Source organism: Colius striatus, chromosome 15, assembly GCF_028858725.1.
Source record: "Colius striatus isolate bColStr4 chromosome 15, bColStr4.1.hap1, whole genome shotgun sequence".
NCBI classification, from domain to species: domain Eukaryota; kingdom Metazoa; phylum Chordata; class Aves; order Coliiformes; family Coliidae; genus Colius; species Colius striatus.
In genome coordinates, this window is record NC_084773.1 from 13076232 (window position 1) to 13093426 (window position 17195).

General features: G+C 39.5%; 1 protein-coding gene across 1 annotated transcript in view; it reads left to right on the top strand.

The window, feature by feature from the left end:
• PRKAR2A (protein kinase cAMP-dependent type II regulatory subunit alpha) overlaps positions 1 to 17195 on the top strand; it is a 61777-nt gene extending 44582 nt beyond the window's left edge. The window contains exons 6-11 of the mRNA XM_062008495.1: positions 3700 to 3853; positions 7011 to 7112; positions 8928 to 9002; positions 11757 to 11822; positions 12444 to 12582; positions 13088 to 17195. Of these exons, the coding sequence (XP_061864479.1) occupies positions 3700 to 3853; positions 7011 to 7112; positions 8928 to 9002; positions 11757 to 11822; positions 12444 to 12582; positions 13088 to 13221 (670 nt within the window). The 3' untranslated portion in view covers positions 13222 to 17195. The remainder of the gene's footprint in view (positions 1 to 3699; positions 3854 to 7010; positions 7113 to 8927; positions 9003 to 11756; positions 11823 to 12443; positions 12583 to 13087) is intronic.

Sequence of the window (17195 nt, forward strand, 5' to 3'; positions counted from 1 at the left end):
GCACTTTTGGGTATCTTTTGGGACAAGTTCCTTCTCTTGCTATGTTCACTGGGGAGGTCAGCCTGTCTCAGCTAAGGGTAAGATACTTACAGATCAGAACTCATGGGAGCTAGAGCCACCAACTCTGCCGAGATGAGATGCATTCAGAACAGTGGTTCCTAATCTTGAGAAAACTTAAACTCAGTTCAGTAGCCTCTCAAAAATGTTTGATATCATCAGCCAATTTTAATTTGTTTCTGTGTAAGGCTCTTAACCTGTTGATTACTACAAAGCTCTTGCTGAAAGGAGTTTTAACCTAAAATAAAGAAGTGAAAGCATAGAATCATATGTAACCTTATCTTTAATACTCAGGTAAATGTTTTTACGGTCTCAGTTCTACAGATGTAGTGCTATTCCACAGTGTTTTTTCTATCAAGAGATAGTTGGTTTGAAAGATTTCAGGTTAGATTTTTGCTTTGTTTTGCTCTCAAAGTATAATACACCAGTAGCATAAACAGGTTGCCAAAAGTATGTGGCAGAAAGGCTATACAGTGAGAGAAATTAAACTTTGCACTCCCTAGCGATTGAGCATACCAGCCTTTGCTGCACACACAAACTTGGCTGCAACTCTTGTGTCAGCTATTCAGTTATTAGAATTTTACAGTTGTGATTTTTCTGTCTCCTTCTTTCCCTTTCCAATCCTCCTCCACCTCCCACCCTCTCATTTTCATGCAAAAGAATAGCAGGATACTGTTGCTTATAGAAAGCTATAATATTTTAACTTCCCTGCAAATGCAAATTCAGAGGACTCTTATGTCTTTCAAGGCATCACTAGGATTGTCTTGTTAATCTAAGTCATTAATGCCTAAATATCCCTGAGTATTAGTTTCTTCCTGTCTGAATGAAGAGTGACTTTATATTGCAGATATAACTCTTTACCTTCCTGTCTACATAGAAAAACTGGCTTTCTGGCACAGGCATCGGCTCCCCCCCGGCCCAAAGTCTTCTGGTTGTTAATAATCCCTCAGGAGGTCACTTTTGTTTGAGAATCTTTTAGCAAGTGCAGAGAAATAGCAGGCAGGACAGATGCAACTTGAGGATGCAGCAGCTATTTAGTGCTTACTGTATGAAAGGGGGAGCTAGGACAAATGTGTTGTGTGTCGAAACATCAGTATGCTCATCACTGTTGGGGAAGCACCTGGTGAGTCTCTGCTGATGGAGCAGTCATCAATCAGAAGGGCAGCCTCTCTTGCCTCTTGGAACAGGCTGATCCACAATCTTGCTGAGTTGCCCTCTTCTTCTGCCTTTTTTTTTTCCTTGAGGTTTTATATTTTTTCATGTCAGTATTTTTGTGTTGAGTCCTTGAGCTCCTAACGATTACCATCTCAACAATTACACTTCACTCTGTGTTTTTATTCTTATCTTGCAGGGCTTTAGCTCATGGACTGTCTCACAGCTCAGCAACAGGTTTTTTCAGTAAAGCTGAGCCAAGGTCACCCAGTGGTGCATCACCAATTTAGTCCTTGGGCCACAGACGGCTGAATGCTTGGCTGAAGGTTATGTGGCTGTATTATTTGGAAATAAATGGCACTAGTAAGTGACTTTCAGTCCGAGAGATGGGAAGAAGTTGTTACATTTGCTTAAGGTGCTCGCAGATGGCTCTTCTCAATTAAAAACCCTCTGAAGTCTGTTGCCTTTGGTGCCTCTCAGAGAATTGTTAAACAGATATTATGCATGACAAGAATTAGTGAAACTTTCCATCCACACTAATCCTTCTGTAGTTTACTATTACCATACTCTTGGGGTTTTTTTCTGTCTCCTAGGTTTAAGTAAGTAGTGAGTGTAAAACATGTCTGGTAAGGATGTTACACGGTCTTCATGTGCCCAACTGCCTCCTTTAGCCTCTGAGTGACAGAGAGAGACTAAATTTGGATCTTCTGATATGTCTGTATTTGCCCCATCTACTATTGAACCAGTAAGCAAAGTTTTCTCATAGTCTGAAAGGCTTTAATACACTACACCCTCAAGTCGTTGCACAGAGCATCCTCACTTTGATGTATTTTAATTGTTTGATGCTAATTTTCACTTTTTGGAATCTCTACAAATAAAGCTGTCCTGTAGTACACTTTTTAAAGATGCAGCAGTGTTGAAAAATAACTAACAAATCCAGGGCTTTCCGTCAGCAATCCTGAAGGACCCTCTGCTGATAGTACTAGGCAGATCTTGCCACTGAGTCTGCTCCCATGCTTGTCTACCAGGAGAAGTTTCACCTACTGCCATTTCTGGTGATTCTTTATTTTATCTTACTTCCCTAATTATGTTCTGGGAGAGAACACCATTCCTCCTAACAAAGATCTAAACTGCTGGAGAAAAATATTTGTGTTCATCAGCTTACAGCCAGTAATATGTTCCCTACCTGCTTTCCTCCAGGGCATGATATTTTGTAAAGTCTCTTAGGCCTGTGGCTAGTCCCTGAATAATCTCTGGTGCCATAGCCAAGAATTAATCAAGCCTAGTCAAGCTGTATGTTTAAGTTATTTTTTTTAAAGCCCCAAGCATAAGATAGGCCTGGGGATGTTATAGACACTTGTTTGACTTTGTTTCTTTGTGTGCAGTTGCTGTGGTGCAGTTTGATCCAGATTTGTGTCTTCTGCTTTGAATCACTGGACTTGCACCTGAATCTTCATCAGAGCAGTCTTTTGATTCTTAGTAAATTCTAGGGTACTTTTCTCTTCTTTACAATATAGGACACGTGTTTCTTGGAGAACAGGATGAGGAGGTCTTTCCCATGTAAACAGGCTACAGCTCCCATGCATGGGGGATTCTAATACTTCAGTGCCTTTCTCTTGATATCTTCAGAGATCCTAGCTAGATGTCAGCAGTTTCAGAGAGCTTTCCTGTTTCTAGAGTGAGCTATAAGAAAAAAAAAAAACCAAGGAACTATTAGACAAATACCAAGTGAGTAAGGGTTGCCTCTGGAGACCTCTGTGGTACAGTGTAAAGACATGGCATTTATAACATTCCTGAACTAGCTTTAAACCCTCTGGCTTGAGGATCAGTATGTGCTGCTTCTAAGACTGGTCAGTTCGCACTACCAAAACTCAGTATCTTAGGTATGTAAAGAAAGGCTCTTTTTACAGTCTTCATGCTTCTGCAGTATCACTGTTGTCTGAGAGCTGGACAGTTTGAATCTAGCATGGGCATATGGAGATACAAGCTACAGTTGCATGTTGGGGTTATGATACAGACATACCTTTAAGCTGCACTTGGGGCAAAACTATAGAAGCAGGTGAGCAGTTGGATTGAGTGTATCCCAAAGGTATTCCAGCCATGCTGTCACTGAGATAACAGGTATAGATGGATCCAAGTCACTCCAAAGAGGCCTCACTGGATCACAGATGTGCTATGAGAAGACAAATACTGTTATAGATGGTGAAACTACCCAGGCCAGAGCACTTAGAAAGCAATATCAAAGTACTGTGGAGAGGAAACCAAGTAGATCTTGCCTGGATCTGTCAGGACTGAAATGCTTTGTTACAAGAGGATTATTGTGAAAATAGTGTAACTAGAAACAACTTAGTATTAGGGAAATGGAAAGCTCAATAAAGTATGTCCCATCTCACCCATTAGTAAGAGGACTGTTTATATAACAGCAAAAGGCTGTTTCTATCATTTGTACAGGAATGTTGTCTAATGAAAAGCATCTATTCTGTTTTTCAGGGGATTGTATGATATTATTGTAGCAAAAGACAACCAGTCACGTTGTGTGGGCCGCTATGATAATCATGGCAGTTTTGGGGAACTCGCATTGATGTACAACACTCCTCGAGCTGCCACCATTGTTGCCACAACAGAAGGAGCCCTTTGGGGACTGGTAAGGAAAGGAAGTTGCTCTCATTTGCATAGTATTTTTGAACACTAACTTACCCTATCTAGTGCTTCTCTTGGCATGGCTTCTTGTGCTAATGGCTATTTTGTCATGACCTGTTATCTTGCCTCCTGACATAAGATTGTGCAAATCTTTTTTTGGCCAGTTTGCTAGAACAGCTTGTCTGTAAAAACTGTATCACTAGTTTTATCTGATCCTTCACTATTTTGCATTTGCTATAATTGTGGCTGTTAGGAGGAAAAAAAATCCTGGTTTTGTTCTGATCCTGCAGAGGAGAGTGGAGGCATTCATGTGCATATTTTATGGGAGGGGGAAACAACATCTAAATTGTTCTTTATTTTCAGCTTGCCTTCCTACAATTTTGTCTGCTTTAACGGGAATGGGAAAGTATTAAATATCTTCTTGAGGATGTCAGTAATTTGAAGAGCTAGGAAAACTGTCCAAAGCTTTGTTTTCCTTCAGAATAAACTGTCACGATGTTTCTGGTTTCTTTGTGTTACCCTGGAAGAGGTTCTCAGGTCAGCATGACCTATGAGATACCAAGCCTAAATGATGGTGTTTCTTTGTCCCCAGCCCAGCAGTGCTGAACGGGAAGCTGTAGGCATTACTTTCCTTTTTTAGTTCTTTTCTCTGTACTATTTGTATAGGATTATTTTCACAGTGCTCTCTTACTCATCTATGAGGGCTCACATAATACGTGTATTGTGTGATCAACAAAGCCTTTGAAGCCAGGAGTGTTGTGTGCTTTCTGTGTGCTCCGAGCTCCTCAGCAACTGGGGGTTGACCATGTATTGTGACCTTGATTACAGGACTGATAAACAGCTACACAAGGTGTGCTTATGCGATCTCAGCACCTGCTGAGAGATCCAAACTCTCTTCTCTTTGTGAGTTGAAAGAAAAGGTTCTGGTAGATCAACCAGAAAGTAATGTCAAAATCTAATTTATTGAAACAGGTAGAAAAAAGCAGCTACCTACAAACTAAGCTCATAAAAGCAAAAAAAAAAAGACTGTTCCGTGTTCCAGTTTGCCTTTAAAAAAAAAAACAAACCTGCACAAGTTGGGTTAATCTGGTGGGTTTTTTCTTTTTCTTTTCTTTTTCCTGTGATTACATTCACTTAATTAGCAAGGTATAGTTGAAGGGCAGCCTCTTGGTAGTCACCTGTCCTGTGGATATTTTAACTAAGGCAGCATTTTCCTGCCTAAAACTTCAGTTATTTCTTCCAGATATTCTGTTGTTGCTGTGTTTTATTTTACTGTTTTGTGTCTGATGTACTTTAAACATATTTTTATTAGCCTGCAGAAGTCATTGCTGAAGCTCATGGGTTATCTGCTATTTAGGAAATGTGGATTACTTCTGCATTGCAGCAGGAGTTGACAAAAGCCTGGCAGACTCAGGCACAAAGCAGTTATTAGATGTGGGTCTCTTCTGGAGCAGAGAAATGTCCTCTGCCTTTACTACTGAATATGTCTGGGGAAAAACCTCATGACCACAAATGCTTCCTTCACTGCTCTGCCTTTTTTGTTCAAGTACTGATGTTTTTATGCTTTTGTACTTCCCCTGACTTTTTCCTGTGCCTTTCTGCTTCTACAAACACACACATTTGAGAAGACTTCTACCACTGAAAAATTCTTCAGTGCTTGAATTCTTCTTTAAACTTCTTCTTTTAAAAAAACAAAAGTAATTCACCATGCTTTATGACCTCTTGTTCTCCTGTGGATAATGGTAATACCATGCTTCCCTTCATCTTTCACAACCTTCAACTTTCATATTCCACTAGTGTCACTTGTATCAGTCATTGTTTGAAGTTCCAAGAATTTGCAGCCTGCATACCATAAAACTGTTCACTTACTTCAAAATACCTCTTCATCTCCAAATGTCACTGCTGAGGTATCAGTCGGTGTTTTCAGAAAATGCCATCCAGAGGAATGGCTCTCAGGACTTTGGTTCTTTCTGTTCATTGTGGGATATGTAAAGTTAAAAGATTTTTTATTGTTGATACCATTTTCCCAACTGGATTTCTACTTTCCTCTGACTTTTTGGTTTTGATTCTTACACTTACAGCCTCACCCTTTGTAAGGTAAACTCTGCAACTCTCATTCTGTCCCTAATTTAGTGCAGATCCTAACAGGGACTGTGGGCATAGTTGTAACACAAGCCCTAACAAAAATACCTGGTGGGCAAGTGCACTTCCCCTTTGCATCGACGTGGTGTTCAGTTTCAGCTCTCTTGTGGCCTTTCTCATAGATGTTTGCCGATGGTCAAGCCCTGCCTTTTCTGTATGGAAACAAAAGCATTTGGTCCAGATCTCTGACAATAAACCCTCAAATATGTCTGCCATTGCAGGTACCTGTGTCAACTGGGTGAGCTTGCCTTTGCTCGGGCACACAGTGCCGCCCAGTGGCCACGGAGCCGATGTGCCACTAGCGGAAGATCAGAGCAAGAAAGCTGGCAGGGGGTGGATGAGAATCTTACTTTCTTATTTGGGCTTCAAAACCAAACCAAACAATCTTTCCATCAGGAAAGTGCTTATGGTGCACATGGACAGCTGGCAACTGGGAAGCAGTCGTTGCAAAATGCTGTCTGTCAGATCCTAGAAGGTGGAAGAGAGAATCAAGCTTGTTGCTGTTTGATAGTCTGTTCCTGACCTATTTGAGACCTCTGTAAATCGCTGACTGACTCTTGAAATCTGTGACTTGAGTAGAGGAGGATCCAATTCAGACATAGTCCTGCAGTTGTCTTAACAAATTACGTGTTGGAAATTATGATTTCCAGTGGCTTCAGCAGGAGCAATAACTTCTTCCTGTATGTGGAAGCCTGAGAGCTATAGTAACAAACAACCAAACAAACCCCAGAAGCTCAACCCTGAAAAAACAGTGCAAGAAAGACTAAAAATGGAATTCTGAAGTGCTTACCTGAGAAGGACCAGGTCTAACAACTCCCTGTTTTTCAATTTGTTATTGCAACAAGTACTTTCACAACAGTGGTTACAATGACCACTGAGATGGATATGGTGTCACTTTAACAGCTGACTTCTCAAACACTATGGTTGTTGCAAATACTAGTTCATGTTTGTCAGGTCCTTAAACCAGAAGCCTTTTAGTGAAGAGGAATAATGCATTTCTCTTGTGCTGTTTCTTGCAGGATCGAGTGACATTCAGAAGAATTATATTGAAAAACAATGCAAAGAAGAGGAAGACGTATGAATTATTTATTGAGTCTGTGCCCCTTCTTAAGTCCTTGGAGGTAAAGTGTCTCAGAGACATCTGCATCAAATTGTTGCATTAGCATTAGCTCCACAGACAATGTTTCTGTTATATCAGAAATCTGTGTAATTTTTGCTTAGAACAAAATGTTAAGCTTTAGTATGACGTTTACTGTATAACTTGATTTGCATTGTTGAAGTTGTACATGTTTGGTTTTTTCCATATCCTTTATTCACAGTAAGTGCTTTGCTGATTTTTATCTTGGCCTGTGTAAAGATTCTTAAAAATCAAAAAAACCACAAAAGATAACCCATCTGTAAGTATTTCAGAGAACAGATATTAAGGTGAAAATCTGAGCTTAGGTTCCTTTGATATCCTTTGAGGCTGTGATATTGAAGTAATGATACAATCAGTGGGATGTTTGGCCTTTCTCAGCCATGAATTTAAATTTGAGCCAAAGATATGGGCTGTAGTAGGCCTTTGCATTAACCTTAACCAATAATCAGGAGGTAAACTAAGAACAGGCTAAAGGGAAGCACTGCCACCTGGGAGCAAAACAGTAGATGTCATGTTGATGTGTGGGGTTCATGACTTCAAGAACAGTGTGTAAATTGTCTCTTTTAAGGTATTGATTCAGTATGTGTCTTCAGAGGGCTTTTGGAGTCATACTAATCTACTTTGAAATTATTGTGTGTCTGTCCTTGCCTTATGCCACAACTTTTCTTTGTTTTCAGAAGAGTATTTTTCAGCATTAGCCTTTAGTATTTCAAGAGAGCTTTTAATCTCCTTGAAAGAAGAGTACAAATTTCAAAGTATCATTAGCAGCCTCTAATGTATATTATTTTGGACATATGTCTTTAGCTGTGGAAGGGGTAAATTGCACAACACGTTCCCCATCAGTGCCTGGCTTAAACTAGTTCCATAATGTGACTTTTTTTTGAGCACAAAAATGACTCATAAATATTTAAAGATAGAGAAAAACAACTCGTTAGCACTGAATGGCTTTTTGCATGACACACTGCAGTTGAATCATGAGTGGATCCGAATTAAGTTTCTCAAACATGGGCATAGATGAAGGTGCATTTGTGAAATGAATAAATTTCAACTGAGTCATCTGTTGAGATATTAATTTTAACTGTAGGATTTTTTTCCTTTTTTAATATGTTTTCTACGCTGTTCTGAAGAAGTAGAATTGTTTTGTGCTGTTCTATATGGGCAGTGGGAGACACTGAAGATAAATGTTCCTTTTCCTTTCCTGTTGATGAAGACTCAGACATGCTTCATTGCATGTCAAATCAGTACCTCTTGCCCTTTCTGCTGAGCATCCTGTTGCACTGTCTCCTTATAATTTAGAGCTGGTATCCTTTTCATATCCCCTTCCTCCCTCCACTCTAGGAGTGAGTTCTCAGACACAAAACCTCCCAGATATTCAAGTATATGGTGATTAAAATGTTCTGAAAATTGTATTGCTGGTGTTTCCCGTTGAAGTTTGTTCTAAGAAAATTTACGTCATTTTTCTGAGTGTTTTCTTCAAATTTCAAACGAGGAAGTGTTTATTTTTCTTTTTTTTTCTTCTTCTTCTTTGCTCTAAACTAGCCAAATCAGTGATTTGTTAACTTTTTGGGGTAAGACAAGCACACAGATGGAACATGATACAGTTTTCTTTCCCTGTTGATTATGATAATCTTGAAAGCTGTGGTGCAGTATGACAGTGTCATGGTAGGGGCTGTATTGCTCAATACCCAGATACTGTGTACTTGTGTGTCTAGTGAATGTCTTTTCATTTCAGGGCTACAAAGTTTACCAGAGATGTACTACAAAATATGATTATGTTTATTTTTCTTCTTTGTTCCAGGCATCAGAGAGAATGAAGATAGTGGATGTTATAGGGGAGAAAGTATATCAAGATGGAGAACGTATCATTTCTCAGGTACTTGAAGTCTGAATTTCTCTGTACCCTTCTTCTTTCTCTGCTTCTTTTTTCCTGTTTGAAATTGACTTACAGAATCCTGCCAACTTGGACCAAGTTGACATTTATTTTTTTAATATTTCCCATTTATTTAATGACTTTTGGGGAACAGCCAGTATGTCTTTTGCCACAAATTTGTTCTGTTACTTGAGATTTCTTCTCTCATCTTATTTGGTTTCTTACACATGATCTTTGCAAGGTTTCAAGAGGAGTATGCCTTAAGAAGCTGAAATTAAATGTGTCTGTAATTTTCAGTGAAATCCCCCAGCTACATTTCATAGGCACCTATGACCAGATTAAACAAGAAGTCACTAGTAAAGGCATCTCTAATGAGGTCTGACTAAACAACACAACCAGACAATTCAACAGGATTATGATTGGGATGAAAGTAAATGGAGTCACTGGGAGTATTTCAACAGTTAAACCCAACTCAGTTAACTGTTCTAAGAAGCTATCAGAGTTAATTAAAAACAGTGTTTTCCCTGATGCTTTTAAAAAGAGTATTTTGATGTTGGAATAGTCTAGCTTTGATTGACAGCCCTTGGTTGTTGGTGTGTGTTTTTTCTGCTGTAATAGATCAAGGCCAGAGTGGTGGAACATCAAACTGGATTAACTCGAACTAAAGCCGTGGGATTTTTTTGACTGTGACACAAATAACACTTTGGAACACAGTTACTGATGAAACACTGGAATTTTGCATCAACTTTAGCTTTGGGTTGCTTTGTTTGTTGCAAAAGTGCTCTAATTCAAGTGGAAGTTAGTGCAAGAAAGACCTTGGCTTACCTGAAATTGCAGGCTTTTTATCACAACCATTGTCTTCTTTTATAAACAGAATATTACTGCTTGATATAATGTCTCCAATAATGTTAATTACTGTGAATGTCAGTGAATTACTTCTCTCAAAAAATACCCTGTTTTTTAAGTTGAAGATCTTGTTGGTAAAGACCCTGATAAAACTGAATTCCCATCACAATCAAAGCTTATAAATCAGTTTCAAAAGTAGGAACCCATTCAATCAGTGATCCAATTATGCAGTTGTAATAACTAAATGAAGGACAAGGATATAATTATCCTTAAAAGGAGAATTAATAGTCTGGATAGGTCTGGGTTATGGTAATATGTTGCTAAAGATGAAGAAATGTTATGCTTGGAAAAAATGTGATAGCTCTGACATTACAGCAGCTGCATCAATACCATGAACCCCTTTTCCCTCATGGATAATTTTACATTTTAATTATCTTTCTGGAATTCGACCCTTCAGTTAAGGGCAGTATGCTTGAAAGCACTTGAAAATTGTTAGTGCCTGCTGGAGTTACAAGGATGCCTCCCACTCAGATCCTTCTCATTCTTTTAAAAAAACAGAAGTACTCACTCTTCCAGAAGTGTGCTCAGTGTATTAGTTCATGTTTTGATAGATGGCAACATTGAATGAAAAGCTTTGTGTTGGATGGTTTAGAACCATCCCCAGGAAACTTAGCTAAGGGCTTAAGTTCTTCTGTAACTCCGTGTTTAAATCTTACATCATCTTCTGCTAGCCCATGTTCCATACTCAAGTTGTAATCATCTCTCTTCATTCTTCCTGTCACATTCATAGTCTCCTTGCCCACTTTACTAAATGACTGATTTATCTCTGTCTTCACATTGTTTCACAGTTGGATTTTTTTTGCTGAGCTGCTCCCATTCCCTTATCAGTTGCTCATCCAGCCTCTGTCTCCCTTTGTCTCCTGATTCATAGCAGGAAGCACATGCCAGCTCTCCACTTTCACTTCCTGCCCTATACCAAGCCCTTGCCCAGCCCCTATGGTCAAGCAGGGCAACCTAGAGCCAGATGTCCAGGTAGCATTTGTATATCCCAAAAGATGGAGACTTCAGAACCTCTTTGGAAAACCTGTGTCAGTGCTTGGTCACCCTCACAGTGTGAAAGAGTGGCTAGACTATTTCAACTAGAAACAGTTGAATTTGACTAAACCAGATTTTCTTATTTCACACTTGGTTATTCAACACCAGCTTGTGATGTTTCCAGAACTCGATATGAAATGGTTATTGATTTATCTTTTTTTCTCCCTCTTGCCTTAGGATGTTCCTTGCTTTTCTTTAATGCCATGATGCTATTGAATGCTTAATTCCTTACCATTCTCACTACCTTTACATGGCTGTTGCAACATTCCTCATATAGATGGCTTGTGTTGTGGACTTAGTTTTCTTTAAACTATCCTCTTACTTCCTATGTTCATGCTCTTCAAATACAGTTATTCTGGGTTCTGCTGATCTCTCACTGTTTTACCGTGGATTGCCTGAGCTCATACTTAGTTTCATGGGTCCTCCTTCTTGCTGATATCTAGAAATGTGGGCATTAAATTGGCTTTTTAGTAAACCTTGATTTTGGAACTTTCTGGCCCAGCTTATTTTCACCATTTGATACTTCCATCAGGATCAGATGATTTGCATTTAAGTGATTTTGCTCTATATTGTCAATCTCCTTTGGTCTTTCCTTTCCACCTGCCCTCTCTCACCAATGACATGTGTTTAATAGTTTCTTCCCCAGTGGGTTTCTCTGGTATATTGCCTAACCAGTCACCTTTTAAGGTTAAGACTTTGAATGTTTGTTGATTCTAGCAGATCTCTGCACATATGCCTAGTTCATAGTGGATGCTTTAATACTATGTATACAAACTGTTACAGTAAACTAAAACCAATTTGTTTTCCTCTTCACAGGGTGATAAAGCAGATTGCTTCTACATTGTAGAATCTGGTGAAGTAAAAATCTTGATTAAAAGCAAGGTGAGTTCAAATTGGGTGATAAGGCTTTAGGTCAATCCTCAGTTCAATTGATTAGTACCAGTGGTGTGATATTTATCATCATCATTCCTGTGATGTAGGTTGGAAATCCCCATACTTGTTCTGAAGTGGCCAGAAGTCACTTTACTGGAGTTAGAAAGTTTACTGTTCCTCTGCAATAGGCTCTCCCTGACCTTAAGGGTGGAGATGAAACTTTTCTCCTAGGATTATAGAAAACTGCAGTTTGCAAAACTTGTATGTCCCTGGAGATAACAGATCCCAAGTCGTTGGCATTTGAATGGTTCTCTCTACAATCTGAAGCAGCCTTAGGGAATGTATTGTGCATGATAAAACCTGTTAGGCTAATGGAATAGCAGTTCCCAAAGCTGTAACAGTAAATATCTGCTGATCTCAAACTTGTGGGCTGGCATACACTTTTCTTATCAAACTTCCAACTGAACATGCTGTCAAGGTGTTCTACCAGTACAGAGCATGACTTGGGAACTGCTGGTTTAAAAGTCCTTACCTAATGAGCTGTCCCTATCTGTAAGATACTTGGGGTTAACTGCAGCCTTGTACAAAGGCAGAACTGTGTGCAAATAATTAAAATGTACTGTTTAACAGACTATGACAAGTAAAGAAGCGAACCAAGAAGTGGAGATTGCTCGATGTCACCGAGGGCAGTATTTTGGAGAACTTGCACTTGTTACCAACAAACCCAGAGCAGCCTCTGCCTATGCTGTTGGGGAGGTCAAATGTTTAGGTAAGCAAATGTTCTGTGTTCCTAGTTACCCATTCCTGGTCTTTGCTTGTTTTGTGGACCATGCCTGAATGAGCAGCTGTTCAAAACCTAGCAGCCCTTTAGTAGCTGGTAGTCAGACACAAGAAGCTAGGGGCATGGGCTGGAGCAGATCTCCACACTGAAGTTTGAGAAGCACTGCTGCTTTCTTCCACCAGTTCCTGGTTTTGCTTTTTGTCAACAGTTTGTTTGTTGCACTAAGCTTTCAAGTGGTCTTTTAATGCCAGTGCAATGTGTATTTGGCTTCTATATTTTTCCTTGAGGTGAGGTATGTGCTTCATTAATCTTGTTTCTCCAAATAACAGTACAGAGGGAAATCAGAAATATGATTTCTGTTTCTGTGGCTCCTATTGATGTCTCAAACCCGAATGGGTTGGATTGGAAGTCTGTGTTCTGAGTTCAAAGAATAGATTGGCACATGGTCTCCCTGATGACAAACCATCTTGTTTTCACTTCTGTTCCTCTGCAGTCATGGATGTGCAAGCATTTGAGAGGTTGCTTGGACCCTGCATGGACATTATGAAGAGGAATATAACACATTATGAGGAGCAGCTGGTGGCAATGTTTGGCTCTAGCATGGACCTGATGGATCCAGGGAATTAGGCACAGGGTACCTCGATGCCTTCTTAGTTCAAGACACAGAAAAGCCTCTTATCAGCAACACAACTCACAAGGAAAACGGACACTATGGGACAGTTACTGCTGCTGTCTTCTTGGGCATTTTAGAAACCATAAACAAGTCTCAGCACAGATGGATTGCTCACTCCCTGCCTCCACTTTGCTGCTGATACTTCATTATTAGACCTAGATTAAAGATGATTCTAACCCTATGTTCACCTACTTGGTTCAGAATGGCATCTATCCAACAGTTCAAGTGCCTGATATGAAACCCAAAGTGTACAAGATATAGAAGCTTCCGTCCTTCTGGTGTTACTGTTGGGATAAATTTTTAGATCAGATTCTGTAGTGGGAGGCTGCCTGTTCTGCAGAGGCAACCTGTGGAATATGAGCCTTTTATAGGCTCATTACCTTCATCTGACGCTTTCCTTACACAATGTCAAATTTACTTTTAATTGTAGCATCTGGGTTTGAAGTTAAAATATCAATGGAGCCAATTACTAAGGTGGCACTGAAGTTTTCTTCCACCTGCTCAAAGTGGCAGGTACTATGGCTCTTTAAACCAAGTAAACCAAGCTGGGAACATGGGAGAGTCTGCTTAGCAACCAAATGCAGAAAATGAAGCATTACTATCTTTAAGTGTTTTCTGAGCAGCAAAGAAAATTATTTCTTTCTATGCTGCCCAACAAAGTGCAGTGGTTCAAATCAAACAGCCTGAAGGTGTCATCTACCCAAATTTGCTCCTTGTTCCTGACACTGAGTACATTTTATTGTGGTGAGATCACAATAGCTGACCTTCTCTTGCTTACAGAGATCCTTTATACTACTAGATTTCCCAGGGCACCGTTGTTGACTGGGTCAGTTTTAAAGCTTTTTAAGGACATGAATGTTTTGTAATTTAAATGAAGACTACTTCTGTACTTGTTTACAGGAGCTCCCCCCTAGTCCTAACATTTCACAGTATTCTAACTTCATTAGACACATGGATGCTTCCAAATACCACGTTGATTTGCTAAACTTCTGAAAGGTTGGCAACATTTGACTTTGCAAAGCAAATGTCTTTGCTGGCTACGCAGTTGGTGTGTTTAAGGAGTCTTTTTGGTTTAGTTGATAACTAAGCTAATATTGTTTATCTGAAATACCTGCTAAATTTGCAGCATTTATTAGGTAGATTCTATTTCTATAGCTTTAATGACCTTAATTGGCATACTGCTGAGATTTTGTCAGAGTATTATCTAAATAAGAATCAGACCATAAGAAGGACATTTTTATGGTGTACAAACAGAATATTTATATTAAGACATGGGATTTGTAGGTAATAAATCTAGTGACCCTTTGAATTTGCATTCTTCTGCAGCTCATGCAAAACTTGCTGGTGTTTTATGGGGTTACAAAATTCTAATTGTGGATACTAGTGTAACAGAACCTGATCTTTTTATTCATGGCCACGTGAGCAAGAATAGAAGGATGCTGATGTTGAATTCCTGCTTCTAGTTATCACAGTGGACGTTTCTCTAAGGCAGAAGATGCTTAGCTGCAACTCTGTTGATTTCTGGATATTTTTTTTCCCTGAATGGATGAGTTCCTCCCAGTTCCTGCAATATGAGTAAGATGGAAACTTGGTAAGTGTGAATGGCTGTTGTCCAGTTACTGTAATTGGAGTAATATTTTTATATAATGCAAAGGATTTGTAATGGACACCACTGAACTAGGTGTTTCTGTATTATTAAAGTCCTGGTTGTGATGTCTAGTGGCTGTTCTAACTGCATGTATTTTAGAACAGTGAATTTCCCTTGCTTTACTGGGTTGGTTTTTTGTTGCAAATTACAGCCAAAGAAGCAGCAGGTACTTCTCATTCATGCTTCCAAGGTTTAACACCAAAGACAAAAATCTTTCTTTTGATTACAGAATTAAAAATGAATAAACAAAGAAAAACCCAAACAAAAAACAACAAACAAAACAACCAAGAAAAAAAACTATAAAATAAAAAACCCACTCATGAGGTCCTTGCATTGATAACAGATAAAACTTCAAGACACTTTGAGCTCCAAGACAGGAGTCTTTCTGAAGCCAGCTTGTGACTCTCCTGCAAATCAGACATGAACTGGTCTCCAAACAAATATCAGTTTCTGTGCTGCCTAAACTATTGTCTGTACTAAAGAGAAACTTAGGTGAATAATCATCAGCTGGCCTTTGTTGGTCTCAGACAGAATATCCTTTCCTTGATCCAGAGGAGCCTGGCAGGCTGGGATGGATGCTGGTTCTTACAGCCTGTGGTTCTCTGCAGGACAGGACTGTACCCCAGCATATGCAGACTTTGGCTGTTCCTCTGAGGTTTGACCAAAAAACCAGGCAAGGCTCATGTTAGATTCTTAAGGTCATCCTGCCTGGAAAGGAGGATTTGATGTCTGGAAGTCAAAGGAAAGGATAAGAATGTAAAATCAAAAGATTTGGGTCCCATATGAACAAGAACAAGTTTTTGAAGTTTCACGTTTCTCTAGACTCCCTGAAGCAAAGGTATACTGGGCAATTGCCATCCCACACCCAGGACCTGTGGTGTGGAGAGGCAACCTCACCTTGAGCTGAAACAGAATGAGCCTGTCAGCAAACTCATCTGTTTAAAAAGCTATAATTTGCAATGTGCCTGATTAGCTTGGTCTGGTTTAACCAACCCATTCTGAACCATTTTGGAGTATGAAGCTAGTGAGAGAAGTTTGTAGTAAGTTACTCAACACTGCCAGGTATCTGGTTAGAGCACCAGCAGTGAGCAAAGTCAGAAAGTGTCTGTGTGGTGGTACCAAGGCCAGGGAGTGAAATGAGGGACCTGTTTGTAAAGGTCTGTCCCATCACTGGATCTTGGCTTGTTCCTTTTCACCATGACTGCTCATCACAACTGTCATGGAGCACGTGCCCAGGTTTTTTGTTGTTACTGCTCAGTGTTCAGTGTGTCTGTTGTGGAGCCCCTGGAATTGGCAGTAGAGATCAATCTAGTTTTTAATACAAGAACTCAGCAGCAAAGTGGGCAAAGAGGATAGTGTCTTTGGGACTTTGAGGAAGAAAAGTCTCTTGTTTGTGATTCCCTGCTTGTGATTGTTGTGAAGTCAGTGAGAGGAGCTTTCAGTGGTCAAATATCCTGGCATATGGTATTTCACAATGTAAAAGAACAAAAAAGAGCCAAAGTGCTCTCTTTTTAGAAACAAAAGTGCAAAGCTTAAAACTTTAAAAACAAAGTGCAATTTTGGCACAGAGGGCAAAAAAAAACCAAAACCCCTTTGAATGTCACTTCCGTTCTTTCTTTTCCGTTGGCTGAAAACGGACTCTTGTTCTTGACACGTGTTTGTAAACTAGTCTTGCCAAAATACATACATTTTGATTTTGTTTTGGTTTGTTTTTTTCACTTGGGGTAATTTTTCTTCTTACAGTTACTGCTGATTATTTTCACTTTTTTCAAACCATATATTTTATTTCAAGAGGCCTTCCTTGTGGATTTCCTCCCGATGGTCTGCAGCACTACACTGCTGTTTCAAGCTGCAAGAGAGAGTCACTAACCTCATAGGAGATCACTCAACTCTGCTTAGCTGGCTGGAGCTAATAATGTGCTACTAATTGTCCTCCTCTCTGTTGGGCAGGAGGGGAATTAAATTCTGCATAAAGTTGCTACCTCAAGGCTCCAAGTGCTTTTAAAGGTCTTTCACTTGGGAGAATTTAATAAGACGGTTCTTAAAATCGGTCTGTTCTTTTGAATTAAATGTTGTTTTTTAATTGAGGGACCCTTATTTTAATTTGTTTTACATTTAGTACTTGATTCTCAAAGGATGAACAGCTGCAAAGTTTGGTTCTTGCACTAGAGTGTTGAACATGAAAGGAAAAAATATCTGCCATATAAAGATACGGTTTTAATGAGTTATACCACTCTGGGGTTCAGCTTCACTTTTGGTTAATAAAAAACTGACATGTTG